At 51.3% G+C, this 23,310-nt stretch overlaps 1 protein-coding gene across 1 annotated transcript in view; it reads right to left on the reverse strand.

Annotated features, from left to right (window-relative positions):
* Positions 1-23,310, reverse strand: part of SNRNP200 (small nuclear ribonucleoprotein U5 subunit 200) — a 915,618-nt gene that overhangs the window by 680,224 nt on the left and 212,084 nt on the right. Inside the window, exons 10-12 of the mRNA XM_029604465.1 lie at positions 15,210-15,293; positions 9,092-9,265; positions 8,785-8,922 (exon numbers count right to left, since the gene is read on the reverse strand). Of these exons, the coding sequence (XP_029460325.1) occupies positions 8,785-8,922; positions 9,092-9,265; positions 15,210-15,293 (396 nt within the window). The remainder of the gene's footprint in view (positions 1-8,784; positions 8,923-9,091; positions 9,266-15,209; positions 15,294-23,310) is intronic.

The raw sequence follows: 23,310 nt of genomic DNA on the forward strand, positions 1-23,310 counted from the left end.
CCATAAAGAGGTTCTCCCCCCCTCAAGCGTCCACACACTCAAACCCACACTCATGCCACTCATCACAAACATCCACACCAAACACCTTTCGTATCACCAGACTCTCCAGCTCCAAGAGGTACGGGCACACCCCGCCCCAGGCATAAGCGCCGGGGTCTGGGGTGCTCACCTCCAGCCCTGCTCCCCTCTGAGATAGATCGAAGAGTCCCCCCCAGGTAGCACCAGAGTTTCTAGGGCCCAATAGGTAGGCAGGTCTCAGTCAATTAAAGCAAAACGTTGGTGGTCTCCAAAACATGTGGCACAGATCCCTACTGGAGCAGTAGGTCCCAGGAACAGGTAGTATAGACATGAAGGCAGCTCTCAGTCATCCACACACCGCCCAGTAGAGATCAGGTCTGAACTATCCCGCCAGAATCAATAGGAGCGGTAGGCCCCCATCTGCCCAAACAGTACAGCTTCCAATAGGTTCCCAATTTGCTGCTCAGGGGATCTGAGTGCAATTGACAGGAAGGGAAAAAAAAAACAGTTTGTGGGCACCACGTTCACCCAAGGGACAACACATTCGCCACCATGGTTCTTCCAGCTGAACCATATCAGAAGCAATAACAAAGAACTGTGTTGAAAACCATTCCTGCCTCACTCATCCAGCCGTGGGAGGGTCCTGATGAATCCATCGGCTGCTTCCTTGGAAGTGAAGAAGAGAATCTTGTTATCATGATGAACACGCAGCTTGGCTGGATACAACAATGCAAATTGAATGCCCAGTTTATGGAGCGCTGTACAGGCCGGTGATAATTTCTGCTGAGTTGCAGTGCTGGTGGAAAAATCATTGAACAACAAAATGCGGCTGTTCTGGTACTCCATCGTTGTCTTCTGACGGAAGGCCCTCATCAGCTGTGTTTTATGTTCCCAATGCAGAATGCACGCCATCACAGGCCGGGGCCTGCCAGTTCCATCGTGTGGAAGGCCCATCCGGTGGATCCGTTCACACTGCAGATGTTCGTCCACCAGGTTCAGCCCAACCTGTTCCGGGAGCCATTTTTCAATAAAATTACATAATTCTCCGTCCTTGACTTGTCTGGAAGGCCGATGATTTTCAAGTTGTTCCGGGGTCCACGGTCCTCTTGTTCTTCCATCCTAGTGAGCAGCTCACGTTGGTGGCTCCGCAGGTCCACCACTTGGCACTCCGACTCAGAGACCTGATCCCCAAGATCTGAAATGGTGGCTTCGGCGGTATCTAAGCACTTAGACTGGCTCTCCATAACGTTTTAATGTCCTCTATGGAGGTTTGGAGCTTAATAAGTCTTCCTTCCAGGGCCTCCGTAACATGCTGAGAGATTTGCTTTAGGGCATCCTCCATGAAGGAGAATGTCACTTTTCACCCGCAGGCACTGCAGACATTTTAGGCTTCCCAACACGTGGCCGGTGGGTGCTGCGGTCGCTAACACAGCGGCTGCTGCGATTTTGCATGCCCAATACCACTCCACAGACGAGATACCTCTGCTCAGGGGAAACCTGGAGCAAGCACTGTAGGGAACACCCGCAGCTAGTCGGTAGATCTACGAGGCTCAGAAATTTCAAAAAGCAGGGCCGCTGCCATTTTTTTCAGTGTTCCCGTGGTGGAACCGAAAATCAAAGGCACAGCGCAAGTGCTCACCCAGCTATTTCCGCAGTCCTCGGGACCAGTGGCCGCCGCAAAAAGGGCATGACAGCAGGTGAAGCGTCCGGATTTTGGTCAGGAGAACAAGGTATTTTAAGGTAGTTCGGGGAGCGGGGCCGCAGAGCTCTACCCTTGTGCTTCCGTCTCCTGTGATGTCATTGCCGGAAGTCCAGTTCTCACTCTTAAGGGCTTTCTTAAACCAGTCCACTAACCAACCAGGCTCAAAGAGGCTTTGCAGGGATCCTAGGAGCTAATCAACTGGGCTCATACAACCAAGCAGCAAAGGAATTCAGCAGTGGTTGCCTCCCAGGGGGTTGTTAGGTCCTGGTAGGGCCAACCCCCTGGTTTTATGAAGTAGATGAGCAGGGGGTCGGAGATCCTTTCGTAGCTCGCGCCTTTGTCACCGGAAAGGGCTGAAAACTGGAGGTCCTGGTGCACTCACCAGAGTTCCTTATTTTTTTTAAACCCAGACTGCAGGCTTTGCACCTCCAGCATCTGCTGGAGACACACTGAGGGACTGCAGGTAGCACCTTTTGTTAAGTGTCAGTAAAAATGTCTCCATCTGCTGGAGGGGAGACAAAACCTAGGAGTCAGAACTGATCTGGGTACATGCAGAATACTGATGTCCTAGGAGGAGAAGCAAAGAGCTCCACCAGATAAGGCCAGGGGCCAAAGCTTGAAAGCTGGAAATTCTGCTATACCAATCCAATACATGCTACCATATCCTGGAGACAGAGAATACTGATAATTAACTACCATATATATATGTACGATGAGCTCACTGGAACAAGTTTTGTAGTCCTTTGTCTCCGCTGATAGGGCAGAATTAAGTCATGTATCTGGACTGCTCTAACAGGATGATAAGGAATGTTGAGATTACTTACCTGATAATCTCCTTTTCCTTAGTGTAGACAGATGGACTCAGAACGAATGGGTATAGTATGCTCGTGCTAGCAGTTGGAGACGGATCTGACGTCAGCATGGGTATATATACCCCCACAGGAAGCGTAGCAACTCAGTAATCTTCCTTGCAAAAGCTGTTATGGATGTGTGTACTGACGCTCAGTGAAATAGTGAAACAGGATTCCCCTGACCGATTGATAGTAGCTGGAGACCGCCAGCATTCACAACCGGAAGGCGTTGACACCTGGTAGAGTGTACGCTCTTATGTAAACAAATGACATGGCTTACCTTGAATCGGTGAAACCCATGTACACAGGCAGCTGGCCGGGATGCTGAGTCCATCTGTCTACACTAAGGAAAAGGAGATTATCAGGTAAGTAATCTCAACATTTCCTGGCGTGTAGCCAGATGGACTCAGAACGAATGGGATGTACAAAAGCTTTACTCCCAGCCTGGGCGGGAGGCTGCCTGAGGACCATGTAGTACCGCCCTCGCAAATGCTGTGTCCTCCCTGGCCTGGACATCCAGACGGTAGAACCTGGAGAAGGTATGGAGGGAGGACCACGTCGCCGCTTTACATATTTCTGCAGGCGACAGCATCCTGGATTCTGCCCAGGATGCCGCTTGTGCTCTGGTAGAATGAGCCTTGACCTGTAGAGGCGGAGATTTCCCAGCCTCTACGTAGGCTGCTCTGATAACTTCTTTAATCCAGCGGGCGATGGTGGGCCGAGAGGCCGCTTCACCTTATTTCTTTCCGCTGTACAGGACGAACAGATGGTCCGTCATTCGTACTTCTTGTGTCACTTCCAGATATCTGGGCAGCAATCTGCCAATGTCGAGATGGCGTAATAAACGCCCTTCTTCAGATTTCTTCAAACCCGCCGTGGTAGGCAAGGATATGGTTGGTTAAGATGAAACTGTGAAACCACTTTAGGTAGAAAGGAGGGAACCGTCCGAAGATGGATAGCCTCAGGAGTGATTCTGAGAAAGGGATCACGGCAGGACAGTGCTTGTAGCTCTGAGATGCGGCGTGCTGAACATACAGCCAGCAAAAACACCATCTACAACGTGAGAGAACGGAGAGACAGGCCCCGAAGGGGTCTGAAGGTGGATCCCGCGAAGAAATCCAAAACAAGGTTGAGGTTCCATAAGGGCACAGGCCACTTCAGTGGCGGACGAATATGCTTGACTCCTGTCAGGAAGCGAGAAACATCTGGGTGCTTGGCAATGGTCTTGCCATCCCTCCTGGGACCGTAGCAAGACAGCGCAGCCACCTGAACCTTGATGGAGCTGAGGGAGAGACCCTTCTGAAGTCCATCTTGCAGGAAATCCAACACAATAGGGATTGTAGTCACATGTGGATTGGTGCCATGAGTGTCGCACCATGCTTCAAATACTCTCCAGATCCTTACATAGGTGAGGGATGTGGAAAACCTGCGAGCTCTGAGGAGTGTATCTATCATGGGCTCCGAGTAACCTCTTTTCTTCAGTCTAGCCCTCTCAATGGCCAGACCGTAAGAGAGAATTGAGCTGGATCCTCGTGGAGGATGGGACCTTGACATAGAAGGTCCCGGAGAGGAGGCAGGGGAAGAGGCTCTCCTGCCAGTAGTCTTCTCATGTCCGCATACCAGGGTCTTCTTGGCCAGTCTGGTGCTACTAGAAGAACTAGGCCCCGGTGTTTCTGAATCTTGTGGATGATGGCGCCCAGCAGAAGCCACGGAGGAAAGGCGTATAGCAGATTCCCTGGAGTCCATGGCTGAACCAGGGCATCGATTCCGCGTGAGAACAGGTCGCGCTTGTGGCTGAAGTATCTGGGTAGTTGAGCATTGGACTTGTCCGCCAGTAAATCCATGTCCGGAATCCCCCAGTGATCGACAATCATCTGGAAGGCTGTGGGTGACAGCTGCCACTCTCCCGGATTTAGGCTTTCTCTGCTGAGGAACTCTGCCGTGGTGTTGTCCTTCCCGACAATGTGGACGGCGGAGATGTCCTGAAGATTCGCCTCTGCCCAAGCCATCAGTGAGGCGATCTCCAGAGATACTTGTCGGCTTCTGGTTCCGCCCTGATGGTTGATGTATGCCACCGTGGTGGCGTTGTCGGACATCACTCTGACTGCTCTGTTCTTCAGTCTGTGAGCAAATCGAAGGCATGCCAATTGGACTGCCCGAGCCTCTAGATGGTTGATGTTCCACACTGACTCTTCTCTGTTCCACCGCCCTTGTGCGGTAAGTCCTTCGCAGTGTGCACCCCAGCCGCTCAGGCTGGCATCTGTGGTGAGCAGAGTCCACGTGGGGGAGGACATCTTCGACCCCCTGCTCATGTGGTTGGACTGCAACCACCACCGTAGCTGGATCCGTACTCTGGCAGGCAGAGGTAGGTGCATGGAATAGTTCCGTAAACGGGGGCTCCAGCGAGAGAGCAGGGAGTGTTGTAGAGGTCTCATATGGGCCCTTGCCCAAGTTACCACTTCCAGGGTGGATGCCATGAGACCGAGAACCTGCAGATAATCCCAAGCTATGGGCCGACTGGCTCCCATCAAGTACTGGATACGCGTCTGAAGTTTCAACCTTCTCTTGGCAGTGAGACTGACTGTGTCTGCCTGCGTGTCGAACTGTACTCCCAGGTATTCCAGCGACTGGGAAGGCTGTAGGCAACTCTTGCTGAGAGTGATTACCCAGCCCAAGCTTTCCAGAAGGGCGATCACTCTGTCGGTTGTCCGATGGCTCTCCTCTCGTGATTTCGCCCTGATCAGCCAATCGTCTAGGTAGGGATGGACCAGAATTCCTTCCCATCCGAGTGCCGCTGCCACCACTACGACCACCTTGATGAAGGTCCGCGGTGACGTGGCCAACCTGAAGGGCAGAGCCCGAAATTGGAAGTGGCGTCCTAGAACCTTGAAGCGTAGGTAGCGCTGATGATCCGGATGGATCGGGATATGCAGGTAGGCTTCTGACAGGTCTAATGCCGTGAGGAATTCTCCTGGCTGTACTGCGGTCTTGACGGACCGCAGAATTTCCATGCGAAACCTCGGGACCCTTAAGTATCGACTGACCGACTTGAGGTCCAGTACGGGCCGAAAGGTGCCCCCTTTCTTGGGTACTATGAAATAATATGGAATAGTGGAATATGGAATAGTGCCCAGAATTCACTTCCCAGGCAGGTACTGGGATGATGGCTTTCAAGGACAGGAGCCTCGCCAGGGTAGCTTCCAATGCTGCCTTCTTGTGTGTGGGACAGGAAGATTCCACAAACTTGTCCGGAGGGAGGTGATGAAAGTCCAGATAATACCCCTCTCGGATGATGGCGGGACCCACTGGTCAGACGTAATCGACCCATCTGGGGTAGAAGAAGGTTAACCTGCCCCCTATGGCTCCGTCCCCCAGATGAATCGGCGGATTATCATTGTGAGGTGCGGCCGGGACCTGAGCCCGGGCCTGCTCCCCTCTTGCGCTGCTTGGTCCAAAAGGACTGGTTCCTGGCCCGAGGACGAGGTGCCTGGTAGCGACTCCTGTAGGGAATGAAGCGCTGGGAGCTTCTACCGCTGGAGGGCCTTGGAAAGGCGCGCTGGTTCCTTCTGAACCGATCCTCCGGCAATCGAGGTACTGGAGAGGTGCCCCATGTGCTGGCCAGTTTATCAAGGCCGCTGCCAAACAGGAAAGAGCCCTTAAAGGGCAATCTGGTGAGGCGTGTCTTTGAAGGCGCATCGGCTGACCATTTCCGGATCCAGAGCGGCTACGGAGGATGAGATCCCCTTGGCCGTTGTCCGGACTAGTTCTGATGCAGCATCCGTGAGGAACGAGAGAGCTGACTCCATGTCTGCTGCTGGAGCGTTGTTCCTGACCTGTGACAAACAGGAACGCGTCACCACTGTGCAGCAGGTGGTGATCCGCAAAGATAGAGCTGCCACCTCAAAAGTCTGTTTCAGAATGGCATCCAGTCGCTGGTCATGAGGCTCCTTGAGGGTCGCCCCCCCTTCAACTGGAATGGTAGTGTGCTTGACCACAGCGCTAATCAAGGTGTCCACCTGAGGGCACGCCAGCAGCTCCTGGATAGCCGGTGCCAGGGGGTACATGCCTGTCAAGGCCCGACCCCCTTTGAATGAGGCCGCTGGTGCAGCCCATTCTAAATCTATCAGTTGTTGTGCCACTTGCAAGAATGGAAAATGGCGGGCTGTAGGACGAAGACCTTCCAGCAGGGGGTTCTGCGCAGAGGGTACCGTAGCGCTGGGACCTGTAATATCCAACTCCGCCAGGCACTGAGACACTAGGTCGGAGAGATCCTCCTTAGGGAAGAACCGCCTCATGGTTCTATATGGCTCAATCCCTGAGGGAAGTTCCCCTTCGTCCGGGAGTTCGGACTCATCCGGTGAAACCTCCTGGTCCGACTGACCCGGACTGTCTAGCGGCAGGAGGTCCCGCTCACGATAAGGGCGTGAAGGTCCAGGAACAGGATCCACTGGAGCCGCAACCGCAGCAGCCGCCGCAGTCGCAGCCACAGCAGGAACAGCAGGAACCGCAGGGCCTGGACGGGAAGCCGTTTGCATCTGTACAAAGGCATGAATCCCCTTAAAGAGATCCACCCAGGAAATTGAAGCGTCTCTAATCGCCGGGGTACAAGATCCCCCGGGATTCCAGATTGGTCGCGACTGCCTGCTAAATCTGGGGTAGCCCCTGGGGAACTGTCAGCAAATCATGGCTGAGACTGGTCCTGGCCAGAGGGTCCCACGGCCTCCTCACATTGGGCACATAGGGAGTCTGGTTCTTCACTGTGCGTGGCTCGAAGCTGGCATGCGGAGCAGAGGCCGAGGGCTTTAATGCCGGAGGCAGGAGGCACCCCCGCTGAAGACGCTGAGGCGTTCTGTTCCATTGAAAAGTATGCGCTTAATGATACGCGGCCGCAATATATGCTTAATACAATGGGCGCACAATAATATGCGGCAGCAATATACGCTTAATACAATGGGCGCGCAATGATATGCGGCAGCAATATACACTTAGTATAACAGACGCACAATAATAAGCGGCAGCAATATACGCGTAATATAACCGGCGCACAATAATATGCGGCAGCAATATACGCTTAGTATAACAGGCGCACAATAATATGCGGCAGCAATATACGCTCAATAGTATTCAATATGCTCTCAGCAATAAGCGGTTAGCAATACACGCTCAATAGTATACAAAAGGCGCTCAGCAATATGCGGTCAGCAATACACGCTCAATGGTATGCAATATGCTCTCAGCAATAAGCGGTTAGTAATACACGCTCAATGGTATGCAGTATGCTCTCAGCAATAAGCGGTTAGCAATACACGTTCAATGGTATGCAATATGCTCTCAGCAATAAGCGGTCAGCAATATACGCACAATGATGTATATAATATGCACTTAGTCATAGACATGCGCCTATCACGGGCGCTCAATACCTGAACAAGGCCCACAAAATGGCGCCCTCCACGGCGTGCCACGCCGCCGATCCTCGGTTCCTCGGAGACCAAAAGTAAGAGATGTACGCCTTACCTGATCCTCGGCGCTTCCCGGCTGGAACCCGGGCGGTCTCCGGCTGCGGGGGGAGAGGGCAAGTACCTTCACAGCCGCGTTTGAGGATATGCACCCGCTGCCTCGTCCACGCCGGGACCGAGGCGCCTCGTATGCCTCGCCCGGGGGCTACGTTCCTGCCGCGATTCGGCCACCGGACTGAGGACTTACACCTCCGGGGGGATCACGGAAATCACCCCGGGAAACTCAACTGGGGGAGGGACCTTAGGGTATCACCGCAGGAGTGCGGGGCTCGATGGTGCTGTAGAAGTTTTAGTAAAAAAGAAAGTAGAAAGTAGATTTGGAAAACACGCTCAGCGAGCGTGCAGGCTCTCCAAACTGCTTTGGAGATGGAAATTACTAAGTTGCTATGCTTCCTGTGGGGGTATATATACCCGTGCTGACATCAGATCCGTCTCCAACTGCTAGCACGAGCATACTATACCCATTTGTTCTGAGTCCATCTGGCTACACGACAGGAAAGTTAAAGTTGCACAGTTGACAGCATCAGGGAAGAAAAAGATTAGGTTACAGGATTTACTGGTTTGGGGTGAAAAAAAGGTTAAGATTGCCATTTTAGCATGGGAGAAGGGGACAGTATGGATAGCTTGGTAGAGAGACAGGGAAAAGGAAATTGTTAGGGATTTAGGATTTTATAGTATAGATGAAGAGAAATCTTACTGTGGGGGCACAAAGCAATAAATTCTCATTTGTTTCCAATGCAGCACGGTAGAGTTTGCTCTGGATTCTATTTAATGACTTGAATCCCTCAAATCCAGCTTGAGCATACTTTGGCAGCTTCTCAATAGGAATCATTTGCTGAAAAGAGAAAATGAAGAAGTGTTAGATTCACTTATATTTTGTAGTTTGCATGAGGGGATGAAAGGAACTATTTACCAACTCAGACTCCAATGATGACCGATTCAGGGAGAGGAAAGCAGAGGAAGCATGGTCATGAAAAGACACAGGGGAAAAAAAAATCACAAACCTCATCAGTTGCAAAGGGCTTGGGCTTCAGAGCAGGAACGTGCACTTCCTCATATCCTTTGCGCTGGCGACGGAAGGAGCCATCGGGCAGCTGGCAGCGCTTGTTAGCCATGAAGTGGCTGCCTTGTGCAAATACTAAATCCTCAAGATCCAACACCTGTCGTGGAGCCAAAGCCTAGGAACAAATCACAGTTACAGGAAAATTGGTTCTTACCTACTAATTTTCATTCCTGTAATACCACAGATCAGTCCAGACCAGTGGGTTATGCAGATGAAGTCAGAGAACAAAGCTTCGAGGCACAGGTATCCCAAGTGTGCCACCTGCAGCTCATCAGTATTTATCGATACCCAAGCAAAGAATAATTGACAAAACAACATCTAATTCCCGAAAACAAAGGCGAACAGGAAAACAACTCCCTCAAGGGTCCGAAACAAATGACCCCAATACCTGAAAATCAGGTTTGAACCACGGTTCATAACAAAAACCAAAATATTATAGAATCATTCTGATAGATTCCCTGGGTACAGAAGGCAACCATTAGGTAAATCAGTCTTTCAGCAGTAGCACCTGGGCGGGTCTTGGACTGATCTGTGGTATTACAAGAATGAGAATTTGCAGGCAAGAACCAAATTTTCCTTTCCTGTACATACCAGATCAGTCCAGACCAGTGGGATGTACCAAAGCCAAATTACACTGGGCGGGAACCCGAAAGACCCGCTCGCAAGACTCTCTTCCCCAAAAAGCGCTTGGTCTGGATCCCGGACATCCAGGTGAAGGTATGCAGGGAAGACCAGACTGCGGCTCTGCAAATCTCCTCAGGCGACAACAACTGACACCCCACCCAAGAAGCTGCTTGCGCTCTCGTAGAGTGACCTTTCAAACCAGTCTGGACGGGGCGACCCTTCCCGATGTAGGCCAAGCAAATTGTTTCCTTCAGCCAGCGAGCCAAGTATGCCTTTTCACCCTTTAGACCTCTAAAGAGCACAAAAAGGTGATCTGATTTTCAAAAAGAGTTAGTGACCTTCAAATACTAAAGGAGAACCCGGCGGACATCTAACAGATAAAGATCTCTTCCCATACAGGGGTCCACAAGCTCAATCAGGGAATCCGGGTAACTCCACAGACTGATTAACATGAAAGGCAGATACCACTTTCGGCAAAAAGGAAGGGACTGTGCACAGGGACACCCTTATCAGCCGAGATGCGAAGGAAGGGATCCCTGCAATTCTGAAATGCGCCTCGCGGAACAGATGGCCAAGAACACAGTCTTCAAGGTGAGGTCCTTTAAGGAAGCGGGTCCCAAAGGCTCAAAAGGGGGATCACGAAGCACCCTCAACACCAGATTGAGATTCCACTCCGGGCATAATTTACGAAGAGGGCGACGAAGGTGCTTCACCCCTTTCAGGAAAAGGACATTGTCCGAGTGGCTGGCTAGAGGCCATCCAGGGCCAAAACCTGATCACGCAGGGAACTATAAGCCAAACCTTTAGATAATCCCTGCTGCAAAAACCCCAAGACCTGAGAAATGGCCACAGACAACTGCACTACACCCTGATGGTCACACCAAACACCTTCCACACTCGAGCATATGCCATAGATGTCAAGGGCCGCCTGGACTGAAGCAGGGTGGAAATCACCTGTTCCGAATAACCTTTCATCCGTAACCGCCACCTCTCAAACACCAGGCTGCGAGAGAGGAGTGATCCTCCGATCCGAAAAAATGGGCCCTTGTCGCAGGAGGTTTGGCAGATGAGCTAGGCGTAGCGGGCTGTCTGTCACCAACCATACCAGGTCCACAAACCACGGCCACCGCAGCCACTCCAGTGCCACCAGAATTACCGAACCATGATGGTCCTCTATGCGCCAGAGAACGCGCCTGGTCAGGGGCCATGGAGGAAAGGTATACAAGAGTATTCCGGTTGGCCACTTGCAGACTAGGGCGTCTACTCCTACTGCCCCGATTTCCTTTTCGGCTGAAAAACCAGTCCGTCTTGGTGTAGACACAGGTCGCCATGAGGTCCAGTTGGGGAACTCCCCATCAAGCACAAATGTGATTCCAACCCTCCCGGGATAGTTCCCACTCCCCGGGATCCAGCTGTTGACGACTGAGGAAGTCTGCCTGCACGTTGTCCATGCCTGCCACGTGAGAGACTGTGATGCCTTCCAGATGAAGCTCGGCTCAAGGGAAGAGGAGGTATGCTTCCTGCGCCACGGCCGGACGCCTGGTTCCTCCCTGGTAATTGAGATACACCACCGTGGTGGCGTTGTCCGAGAAGACTTGAACTATTCTCCCGTGCACCAGGGACTGGAATGCCAACAATGCTTTGTGGTCTGCCCTTGTCTCTAGGCGATTGATAGACCACAACCATTCGGGTAAGGACCAGGTTCCCTGCGCTGCATGACCGAGGCACACCACTCCCCAGCCTTGAAGGCTCGCATCCATTGTCACGATCACCCAAACCCTTCTGTAAGTTGTCCTCTGACAGCCACCATTGCAGGCTAGACCTGATTCGCTGCGGCAAAGGCAGGGGCAATTGGTATTGCTCGGACACTGGGTCGCACCGTGTCAATAGATCTCTCTGCAACGGTCTCAGGTGAGCGAAGGCCCAAGGCACCAATTCCAACATCAAAGCCATGAACCCCAGAACTTGAAGGTAATCCCACACTCTGGGGATTGGAAGCTGTAACAAGAGACACACTTGTTGCTGCAATTTGTACATCCTTCGTTCGTAAGAAACACCCTGCCCTGGAGGTTGTCGAAATGAGCTCCAAAATAATCCCAGACACTGTGACGGAGTCAGATGACTTTTCGCTTCGTTGATTACCCAGCCTAGGGACTGGAGACAATGGATCACATGAAGAATTGTCCGCTCACCTTCTTCTTCCGACTTGGCTAGAATCAGCCAATTGTCGAGGTAAAGATGGACCATTATCCCTTCCTTCTGGAGGGTTGCCGCCACTACAACCATCACCTTGGTAAAGGTGCGTGGAGCGGTCACCAATCCAAACGGCAGCACCCGGAACTGAAAATGCTGAGCCAGGATCTTGAATCGCAAGAATCTCTGGTGAGCACTGCGAATCAGGATGTGTAGATAAGCCTCGGTGAGATCCAAGGAGGCAAGGAACTCTCCCTTTTGAACCGCTGTAATGATTGTTTGAAATGTTTCCATTAGAAAACAGGGCACCTTCAAGCAGCGATTCACCTTCTGTAGGTCCAGCATGGGTCGGAAAGTGCCTTCTTTTTTGGGAACCACAAAATAAATGAAGTACCGTCCCCTCCCCCGTTCCTCGGACGGCACGGGAATGATAGCCTTCTAGGCCAGCAATCTTTGTAGAGTGTCTTCTACCGCGGCTTACTTGTTGCGGGAAACGCATCGCGATTCCACAAAGGCCAGCATGAGAGGCCAAGAAAATTCTAAAATGTAGCCTTCTTTTACGGGAAGAGGTCTGTCTGGAACCAGAGGGTGGAATACTCCTCCCCGACCTGCTTTTTCGGAAATCCTGAAAACGGAATAGAGGGACTGAATGATTTCCGGTAGAGCTTTCTATCTTCCGGCAGTTTATTGCCCTTGGAATCCCCCAGAGATTTCATCAGCTGATCCAAATCCTCTCCAAACAGGAACTTGCCTCAAAAAGGCAGACTGCACAGTTGCAACTTGGAGGAAGCATCCGCTGCCCAACTGCGGAGCCATAGGAGTCGCCGAGCCGCCACCAAGGAGACCATAGTCCGGGCACCGAATGCACCAAGTCATATAAGGCATCTGCCACATATGCTACCGCCGCCTCCAGACAAGCCGCCTGAGAAGCTGACAAAGTCCCAGAAGACAATGGGTCCTGCGGTTTTTGAATCCAACATAACATGCTCTTTGCATCATGCTGGCACACATCGCCGCCCGAAGTCCTAAGGAGGAGACATCGAACACCCGCTTCAGATCCAGCTCGCGATCCTGCACATCTCTTAGAGCAGCCGCTCCTGCCACTGGAATGGTGGTCTTCTTGGTCACCACTAATACAGCCGCATCCACCTTAGGTACCCTGAGGCGTTCTAAATATTCCTCCATTAGCAGGTAGAGTTTTTGCATCGCCCGGCCGACCTTAAGCCCCGCCTCCGGGGATTCCCACTTCCGGCTGATGAGCTTTTGAATCTTCTTCGGGATGGGAAAAGCACTAGGTGGACCCTGGAGACAGTCCAGGACTGGGTTCACTCCCTTGCTGTCGGAATCTTCCAGCGAGGATCTCACCCCCAATTCCTCAAGCACCTGGGGAATAAGGGTGGCGCAATTCCTCCCTCTTAAACAGCCGGACTACGCGGTAGTCGTCCCCCTCCGCACTAGGTTCTACCAGATCCTGATCATTGTTGCCCTTATCTACGTCTGGAGGGACCTCACCCTGATCTGCAGCGGTGTCCCTCGGGGGCGGAGTGGAGTTCTTCCCCTGCTGGTCGACTACACCCACCAGATCCTCCAGAGCCAAAGTTGCCCGGGACAGACAACCGTCAGTTCGCAGATGGGGATGCTTGGGAGCTCCCACGCTCCCATCCTGGACTCTATGCTTCGTACATGAGTAACACAAATTCCGGTGAAATTCCCCCCCGGTCCCATCTCGTCACTGCTAGTATCAGTGTCCATATCTCTCGATTCCGGTCTCGGAGTCCGCGCAGTAGGGGTCAGCGGGGGAGGGTCATCCTGAGAGACCTTTTCCACAGGGTATGCAGTGGGGGTTGGGCTCAATACATTAGACCCAGCTGCCGAGCCTGACCTGCATGCAGACATTTTAGATTTGGTCCTCTTATCTGAGGCCCCTTCCCCACCCAGTGCACAGTCTGTGCACAGTGACAGGGGGGACTAAACATGCTGACCATACCCCGTAAGCCTTACAGGGTTCCACCAGAGGAGTTTGTCATGTTCCTCTTGAAAAATAGGACATATAACTCCCCACCCCCAACCCAGAAGAAAACAGGTGCTGCCACCCAGCCCTGGTAACCCCACCAAAAACACTGCGAAAATCAGCCCCCAGAAACACTGGGGAGCCACATGGGAGGTCGAAAAAGAAAGAACAAAATAGCCACCGTAGAAAAATAGCTCCGGAGCCGGCAGAAAAAAATGAGGGCAGGGAGACTAAAAACGTCCAAGGAGGTTCTTACCGGCTGAAACACTCTCCCCTCCTCCTCAGTGGTCTGCCTGGCTCTGCACTACCGGGTAGGACTGATTTACCCTGGGAGCCACGGTGAACAGGGGAACTTGGAGATGGGTTGGGTTTTTTTTTGTTTTTTTACACAAAACTTCTAGTAACAGAAAAAAATAAAGCCTAAGCTAAAAATAAAAGAAAAAAAATCCCCAAGGGGCTACTTCCCTGTACCACAGAGACTGAGGGGGAGCCTTCGGGTCGCTGAGGGAGCAGTCCCCTGGCTATCAGGGGACCCGGAACCCACACGGGCTCTACCTGAGTGATGGGTCCAGACACTGAACCTAGCACCTCAGAGCAAGAAAAAATCCGTCTCACACAGAGATGCAGGTATACCCGACCACCATTTGCTGGAGTCAAGAGAATAGTGATGAGCTGCAGGTGGCATACTTGGGATACCAGTGCCTCGAAGCTTTGTTCTGACCCATCTGCTGGGTGGAGTGCAAAAACCCACTGGGGTCTGGACTGATCAGGATATGGACCAGGAACACCACTTTAATATCATTGATGCAAATCAAGAGCTTGAGCAGATGAAGATGGATATAGCAAAGAGTTAGTCAACAACTTTCAGACCCTCGATACCTGAAGCACATCAAAAAGCAAATATGGAGAGGTGGCTGCACACACTGCCTATAATTCCTGGTCACAGAACCAGACTGAGCATTAAGGAGAAAATCAGGTTATAGCTATAACAGTCCAACAGAATACCATGAATCTTGTGAGAAAGGGTACAGACCTACCCAAGAAATACCCAAAATCACTTTCACATTTCTTCCTCCATATATAAAGATATGGCCAAAGTAGTTTCCCTTAAAAAAAAAAAAAAAAAAGGGGGGGGGGAAGAGATTCCCAATGCCATGCCTCTCCCAGAATAAGACCTCTCCTTAGCGATAAAAATACCATAAGCATGTTTCCCCTAGAAAATCAACCCTACCTCTCCTCCCTGGTCGAGCTCCATAGTCTCCAAGTCAGTATCCATACGTGACTGACGGACACGTTCCCTCCGTGAACGTTCCTCCTAAGGAAAGAATTCCTTGATTATTTAATAAGTTCCACAAAAGCCCCAGCCCTGCTGCTCTTAGTCTGCCAGACTTCCCCATCCACCACTAAACTCTGGCCCATATTCCCATCCAACCCAAACTCTCAACATACATAAACAGAAGCAAGTACGTTAATGAGAACAAAGAAATCGAAAGAAATTGAAAACTCCGGTAGAATAGGACACCTTTAGTACTAGATAAGATAACCATGATTATAGAAGTACGACCACCATTTTTGGGGAAAGTTTTAATACTGGGTGAGGCCACATGGGCTATTATCCTTGTCACAAGGGGAAAAGGTTTACTCAAATTGCATTACTATTGGCTAAATTGCTAATATTGCAATATTGGGTGAATGTCCATCCACCACCTGTTTCTGTGTGGATTAACCAAATGAGAGGATGGAAATCCATTGAAGATCTAGACACAAATGTGTTACATAAGTCATTTATTTTATTTTTATTTATGTGTTTTGTATACCGTCATTCGGTTTCGCCATCAGAACGGTTTACAGAAACATACACAGATTGTAGTATCATCATCACATAATCTTATGTAGTGTAGGTTAGTTACATCTACTAGTTATGACTTGCCGCATCAAGTTATTACATACTGCAAAGTGTTACATACTGCAAGTTATTTCCTACTGCAAAGATATTTCCTACACACTGTTGTTAGTTAGGTGGGGATGTATCCTTTTTATATTGTTGGGGTTGCGTGTTGATTTGTATGCTGGATGATTGAGTGAATTTGAGTAGGCTCTCGTGAACAGCCAGGTTTTAAGTCCTTTTTGAACATTTTCATGCTTGGTTGAGTTAGTCCACTTGGTATAGAGTTTGGGGCTGGCGATGGATATGGCTCTCTCACGTGTTGTGTTTAGTCGAGTGATTCTTGCGTGAGGGAGTTTGAGGAGGCCTTTATTCCTAGATCGTAAGTTCTGTTTTGGATTGTGTGTTACGATGGATTTGCTTAGCCAGTTGCTTTTGATTACACAATATATGTTACACTTGGAAAAATTCATGGAATGTACAAATATATAAACAATAAACATGCTTGGCTGAGGCGCAGATAGTTGAAGAAAGGATGACAGGTGTGTGAATGATTGTCTCTGTACCGTTTACTAATGGAGTCATCTGTCGATATACAAAATGATCAGAATGCACGATTAGGCTGATATATTTTTAACAGGGGGATACATGAGAATCGACACCATACATGAGATACACGAGAATCGACACCATACATGAGATACACGATACATGAGATAGACACCACGTGGGTGCTAGTCATCTCCACGATCGGCCCTATCAGAAGCCAGAAACCCTAAACCGCGCCAAATTTAAAACTGCAGTGTAAGGAAGTGACGACCAGCGAGGCAAAGGAAGCCAGGTAAGAGCCCTTTAAATCTCGGGCTCTACCTCCCGGCGCACAACTACCTCCCGGTGTCGTGCGCCGAAGGAGCGCGACAAAGGGGCCTACCCCTTAGTACGCCCCTTCGTACAGCCCCTGAAGTAATACACTGCTAACGCACAAAACTCTGCTTTTCCCTGAGAATCCACTTTCCACTGTTGCTGTTCCGCAACCTTCTCTCAAAGTTTACGCAGGCATGCTTTACTCGGCCATTCCAATCATTCATAATTACAGGAGAAACGCCGCCACCTTTCCTATACAAACACCCCCCCATCAGCAACAACAACATAAAAGACTCATCCCTATAATGCTTTCTCCTCTAAACCAATTACTGGGTCTCACCCTATTCTCCTTAATCCTTTTGAATGCCCAATCTCTCACAAAGAAAACCCACCTCTTATATGACTACCTCATCTGTGTGCCATCACAGAAACCTGGCTAAAACCAGAGGATACTGTCCTCCTTAATCAACTCCCCCTTCAGTCTTTCGACTTTTTCTCCACCCCCAGACTGAAGAAAAGAGGAGGTGGGCTGCTTCTTGCAGCAAAAAAAGATTTACGAGTTTCGCTTCACGTGTCAACCACACAACAGTCTCTGGAATTCTCAGTCTTCAAAACACCCCAGCTACAAATTGGTCTCACCTATGTCCCCCTAGGTCGCCACGACTCAGACCCATCTCCTTTAATTGAATTGATAGCTAAACATATCAACGAACCGATAAGCCAGCCATCCTTGTAGGAGATTTCAATCTTCATGTAGATGCCAACCTTCGTTCTCCTAACTGTGAATCCTTCCTCAACACTCTCCTCTGCAAGGAATTCAATCAACTCATTCAAGAACCTATTCATAAAGCAGGACATACTCTCGATCTTATTTCATCAACCAGGGCCTAACTCAATCCTCGCCCATCGTCTGCCAGCCAATCCCTTGGTCTGACCACAAGCTAATCTCCACTACCTTACTATACCAACACCCAAACCACACACCAACACAGAAAACCACAGTCCAATGCAGAAAACTCTGCAATCAGGAAATGTTGAGATTACTTACCTGATAATCTCGTTTTCCTTAGTGTAGACAGATAGACTCAGAACAAGTGGGTATAGTGTGCTCGTGCTAGCAGCTGGAGGCTGAATCTGACGTCAAGCACGGGTACATATACCCCCACAGGAAGTGAGGCAATTAAGTAATCTTCCTTGCAAAAGCTGTTATGGATATATGTGTACTGACGATCAATGAAATAGTGAAACAGGATTCCCCTGAACCGATTGATAGTAGCTGGAGACCGCCAGCGTTCCCAAACCGGAAGGCGTCGACACCTGGCAAAGGGGACACTCTTATGTAAGAAAATGACATGGCCTAACCTTGAATCGGTGAAATCCATGGTATACCGGCAGCCGGGCGGGATGCTGAGTCCATCTGTCTACACTAAGGAAATGAGATTATCAGGTAAGTAATCTCAACATTTCCTAGCGTGTAGCCAGATGGACTCAGAACAAGTGGGATGTACAAAAGCTTACTCCCGGACTGGGCGGGAGGCTGCCTTGAGGACCGCGTAAGACTGCCCTCGCAAATGCTGTGTCCTCCCTGGCCTGGACATCCAGACGGTAAAACCTGGAGAAGGTATGGAGGGAGGACCATGTCGCCGCTTTACATATTTCTGCGGGCGACAGCATCCTCGATTCCGCCAAGAATGCTGCTTGGGCTCTGGTAGAATGAGCCTTGACTTGTCGAGGGTGGTGACTTCCCGCCCTCTACGTAAGCCGCTCTGATAACTTCTTTAATCCAGCGGGCGATGGGGGCCGAGAGGCCGCTTCTCCTTGTTTCTTCCGCTGTGAAGGACGAACAGATGGTCCGTCGTTCGTCTCTCTTCTGTCAATTCCCAAGTATCTGGGCAGCAATCTGCCGATGTCGAGATGGCGTAGCAAACGCCCTTCTCTGATTTCTTCAGACCCGCCGTGTTGGCAAGGATATGGTCTGGTGAGGTGAAATTGTGAGACTACCGTTAGGCAAGAAGGATGGAACCGTGCGAAGATGGATAGCCTCTGGAAGTGATTCTAAGAAAGGGATCACGGCAGGACAGCGCTTGTAGTTCCGAAATGCGGCATGCTGAACACACAGCCAGCAAAAACAACCATCTTCAAAGTTAGAGAACGGAGAGACAGGCCCCAAAGGGGTCTGAAGTGGATCCCGCGAGGAAATCCAAAACTATGTTTGAGGGTTCCACAGAGGCACTGGCCACTTCAGTGGGGGACGAATGTGCTTGACTCCTTTCAGGAAGCGAGAAACATCAGGGTGCGTGGCAATAGTCTTGCCGTCCTTCAGGGGACCGTAGCAAGACAGCGCAGCCACCTGGACCTTGATGGAGCTGAGGGAGAGACCCTTCTGAAGCCCATCCTGCAGGAAATCCATAGAAACATAGAAATGACGGCAGAAGAAGACCAAACGGCCCATCCAGTCTGCCCAGCAAGCTTCACACATTTTTCTCATACTTATCTGTTTCTCTTAGCTCTTTGGTTCTATTTCCCTTCCACCCCCACCATTAATGTAGAGAGCAGTGATGGAGCTGCATCCAAGTGAAATATCTAGCTTGAATTAGTTAGGGGTAGTAGGGGGTAGTAACCGCCGCAATAAGCAAGCTACAACCATGCTTATTTGTTTTACCCAGAATATGTTATTCAGCCCTTATTGGTGGTTTTTCTTCTCCCCTGCCGTTGAAGCAGGGAGCTATGCTGGATATGCATGTAGTATCAGTTTTTCTTCTCCCCTGCCGTTGAAGCAGAGAGCTATGCTGGATATGCGTGAAGTATCAGTTTTTCTTCTCCCCCCTGCCGTTGAAGCAGAGAGGCTATGCTGGATATGCGTGAAGTATCAGTTTTCTTCTCCCCTGCCGTTAAAGCAGAGAGCTATGCTGGAAAATTGCATTGAAAGTGAAGTATCAGGCTTATTTAGTTTGGGGTAGTAACCGCCGTAACAAGCCAGCTACTCCCCGCTTTGTGATTGCGAATCCTTTTTCCACATTTCCTCTTGCTGTTGTAGAGCGATGTTGGAGTCGCAGTAACCATGTGTTATGTTATTGAATAAGGGTATTATCTTCCAGGCAGTAGCCGTCATTCTGGCGAGCCACCCACTCTTTATTGACGGCCTCTTGATTTTATGGATCCACAGTGTTTATCCCACGCCCCTTTGAAGTCCTTCACAGTTCTGGTCTTCACCACTTCCTCCGGAAGGGCATTCCAGGCATCCACCACCCTCTCCGTGAAGAAATACTTCCTGACATTGGTTCTGAATCTTCCTCCCTGAGTTTCAAATCGTGACCCCTGGTTCTGCAGATTTTTTTTCCGAGGGAAAAGGTTTGTCGTTGTCTTTGGATCATTAAAACCTTCAAGTATCTGAAAGTCTGTATCATATCAAAAAAACAATACGGATTGTGGTCGCATGTGGATTGGGTGCCATGAGTGTCGCACCAAGCTTCAAACACTCTCCAGATCCTTACATAGGTGAGGGATGTGGAAAACTTGCGAGCTCGGAAGAGTGTATCTATAACCGGCTCCGAGTAACCTCTTTTCTTCAGCCTAGCCCTCTCAATGGCCAGACCGTAAGAGAGAATTGAGCTGGATCCTCGTGGAGGATGGGACCCTGACGTAGCAGGTCCCTGAGAGGAGGCAGGGGTAAGGGGCTCCCCTGCCAGTGGTCCGTCTCAGGTCCGCGTACCAGGGTCTTCTTGGCCAGTCTGGTGCCACTAGAAGAACTAGGCCCCGGCGCTTCTGAATCTTGTGGATAAGGGTGCCCCAGCAGGGCCATGGAGGAAAAGCGTATAGCAGGGTCCCTGGAGGCCATGGCTGAACCAGGGCATCAATCCCCGTGAGAGAACTGATCTCGCTTGCGGCTGAAGTATCTGGGTACTTGAGCACTGGAACCTGTCCGCTAGTAAGTCCATGTCTGGAATCCCCCAGTGATCCACAATCATTCTGGAAGGCTGTGGGCGACAGCTGCCATTCCCACGGATTTAGGATTTCTCTGCTGAGGAAGTCTGCCGTGGTGTTGTCCCTCCCGGCAATGTGGACGGCGGAGATGTCCTGAAGATTCGCCTCTCCCTAAGCCATCAGCGGGGCTATCTCTAGGGTCACCCTGTCGGCTTTTGGTTCCCCGCCCTGACAGTTGATGTATGCCACCGTGGTGGCGTTGTCGGACATCACTCTGACTGCCCGGTTCCGCAGTCTGTGAGCAAATTGCAGGCAGGCTAACCGGACTGCCCAGTGCCCTAGACGGTTGATGGTTCCACCCTGACTCTTCTCTGTTCCACCGCCCTTGTGCGGTGAGTTCTTCGCAGTGTGCTCCCCATCCGCTCAGGTTGGCATCTGTGGTGAGCAGAATCCACGTGGGGGAGGACATCTCTGACCCCCTGCTCGTGTGGTTGGACTGCAACCACCACAGTAACTGGGTCCGCACTCTCGCTGGCAGAGGTAGATGCACGGAGTAATTCCGGAAGCGGGAGCTCCAGCGAGAGAGCAGGGAGCGTTGTAGAGGTCTCATATGGGCCCTTGCCCAGGGTACCACTTCCAGGGTGGATGCCATGAGGCCGAGAACCTGCAGATAATCCCAAGCTATGGGCCGGCTGGCTCCCATCAAGGACCGGAGACCGCATCTGAAGTGTTAACCTTCTCTTGGTGGTGAGACTGACTTTGTCTGCCTGGGTGTCGAACTGGACTCCCAGGTATTCCAGTGATTGGGAAGGCTGTAGGCAACTCTGGTTTAGGGTTGAACCACCCATCCCAGGCTTTCCAGAAGGGCGATCACTCTGTTGGTTGCCCGATGGCTCTCCTCTCGTGATTTCGCCCTGATCAGCCAATTGTCTAGGTAGGGATGGACAAGGATTCCTTCCCGTCTGAGCGCCGCTGCTAACACTACGATGACCTTGGTGAAGGTCCGCGGCGCCGTGGCTAACCCGAAGGGCAAAGCCCGGAATTGGAAGTGTCGTCCCAGAACTTTGAAGCGTAGGTAGCGCTGATGATCCCGATGGATCGGGATATGCAGGTAGGCTTCTGACAAGTCTAAGGCCATGAGGAATTCTCCTGGCTGTACCGCGGTCTTGACTGAGCGCAGAGCTTCCATGTGAAACCTCGGGACCCTTAAGTATCGGTTGACTGACTTGAGGTCCAGTACGGGCCGGAAAGTGCCCTCTTTCTTGGGTACCATGAAATAAATGGAATAATGCCCAGAATCCATTTCCCATGCAGGTACTGGGATTATGGCTTTCAAGGACAGGAGCCTCGCCAGGGTAGCTGCCAATGCTGCCTTCTTGTGGATTGGACACGGAGATTCCACAAACCTGTCCGGAGGGAGGTGATGGAAGTCCAGATAATACCCTCTCGGATGATGGCGAGGACCCACTGATCCGACATAATCTCGACCCATCTGGGGTAGAAAAGGGTTAACCTGCCCCGTATGGCTCCGTCCCCCGGATGGATCTGCTGATTCTCATTGGGAGGCACGGCCGGGCCCTGAACCCGAGCCGGCTCCCCTCTTATGCTGCTTGGGCCGAAAGGACTGGTTCCTGGCCTGAGGACGAGGTGCCTGGTAGCGACTCCTATAGGGAACCGTAGGGAACTCCTACCTCTGGAGGGCCTCGGAAAGGCGCACTGGTTCCTTTTGAACCTATCTTCCGGCAGTCGAGGTACTGGAGAGGCACCCCATGTGCTGGCCAGTTTATCAAGGTCACTGCCGAACAGGAGAGAACCCCTAAAGGGCATTCTGGTGAGGCGTGTCTTTGAAGGAGCATCGGCTGGCCAATTCCGTATCCAGTGCTGCCTCCTGGCAGCTACAGAGGAGGAGACCCCCTTGGCTGTCGTACGGACTAGGTCGGATGCGGCATCCGTGAGGAACGAGAGAGCTGACTCCATGTCCGCTGCCGGAGCATTGTTCCTGACCTGTGACAAACAGGAACGCGTCACCACTGTGCAGCAGGTTGCGATCCGCAAAGATAGAGCTGCCACCTCAGAGGTCTGTTTCAGGATGGCGTCCAGTTGCCGATCATGAGGCTCCTTGAGGTCCGGCCCCCCCGTCAACTGGAATGGTAGTGCGCTTGACCACAGCGCTAACCAAGGCGTCCACCTGAGGGCACGCCAGCATCTCCTTGATCGCCGGGTCCAGGGGGTACATGCCCGTCAGGGCCCGACCCCCCTTTGAATGAGGCCGCTGGTGCAGCCAATTCCAAATCTATCAGTTGCTGTGCTGCTTGCAGGAAGGGAAAATGGTGGGATGTAGGACGAAGACCTTCCAGCAGAGGGTTCTGCGTAGATGGCACCGTAGTGCTGGGGCCTGTAATAGCCAACTCCACCAGGCACAGATACCAGGTCGGAGAGATCTTCCTTGGGAAAGAACCGCCACATGGTTCGATATGGCTCAATCCCCGAGGGAAGTTCCCCCTCCTCGGGGGGTTCGGACTCGTCCTCCGAGACATCAGGGTCCGCATGAGCCGGACTGCCCGGAGGCGGGTGCCCACGATAAGGGCGCGAAGGTCCAGGGGCAGGATCAGCTGGAGCAGCAGGCCTGGACGGGAAGCTGATTGCATCTGTACAAAGG

This window comes from Rhinatrema bivittatum, chromosome 5, assembly GCF_901001135.1.
Source record: "Rhinatrema bivittatum chromosome 5, aRhiBiv1.1, whole genome shotgun sequence".
Taxonomy (NCBI): domain Eukaryota; kingdom Metazoa; phylum Chordata; class Amphibia; order Gymnophiona; family Rhinatrematidae; genus Rhinatrema; species Rhinatrema bivittatum.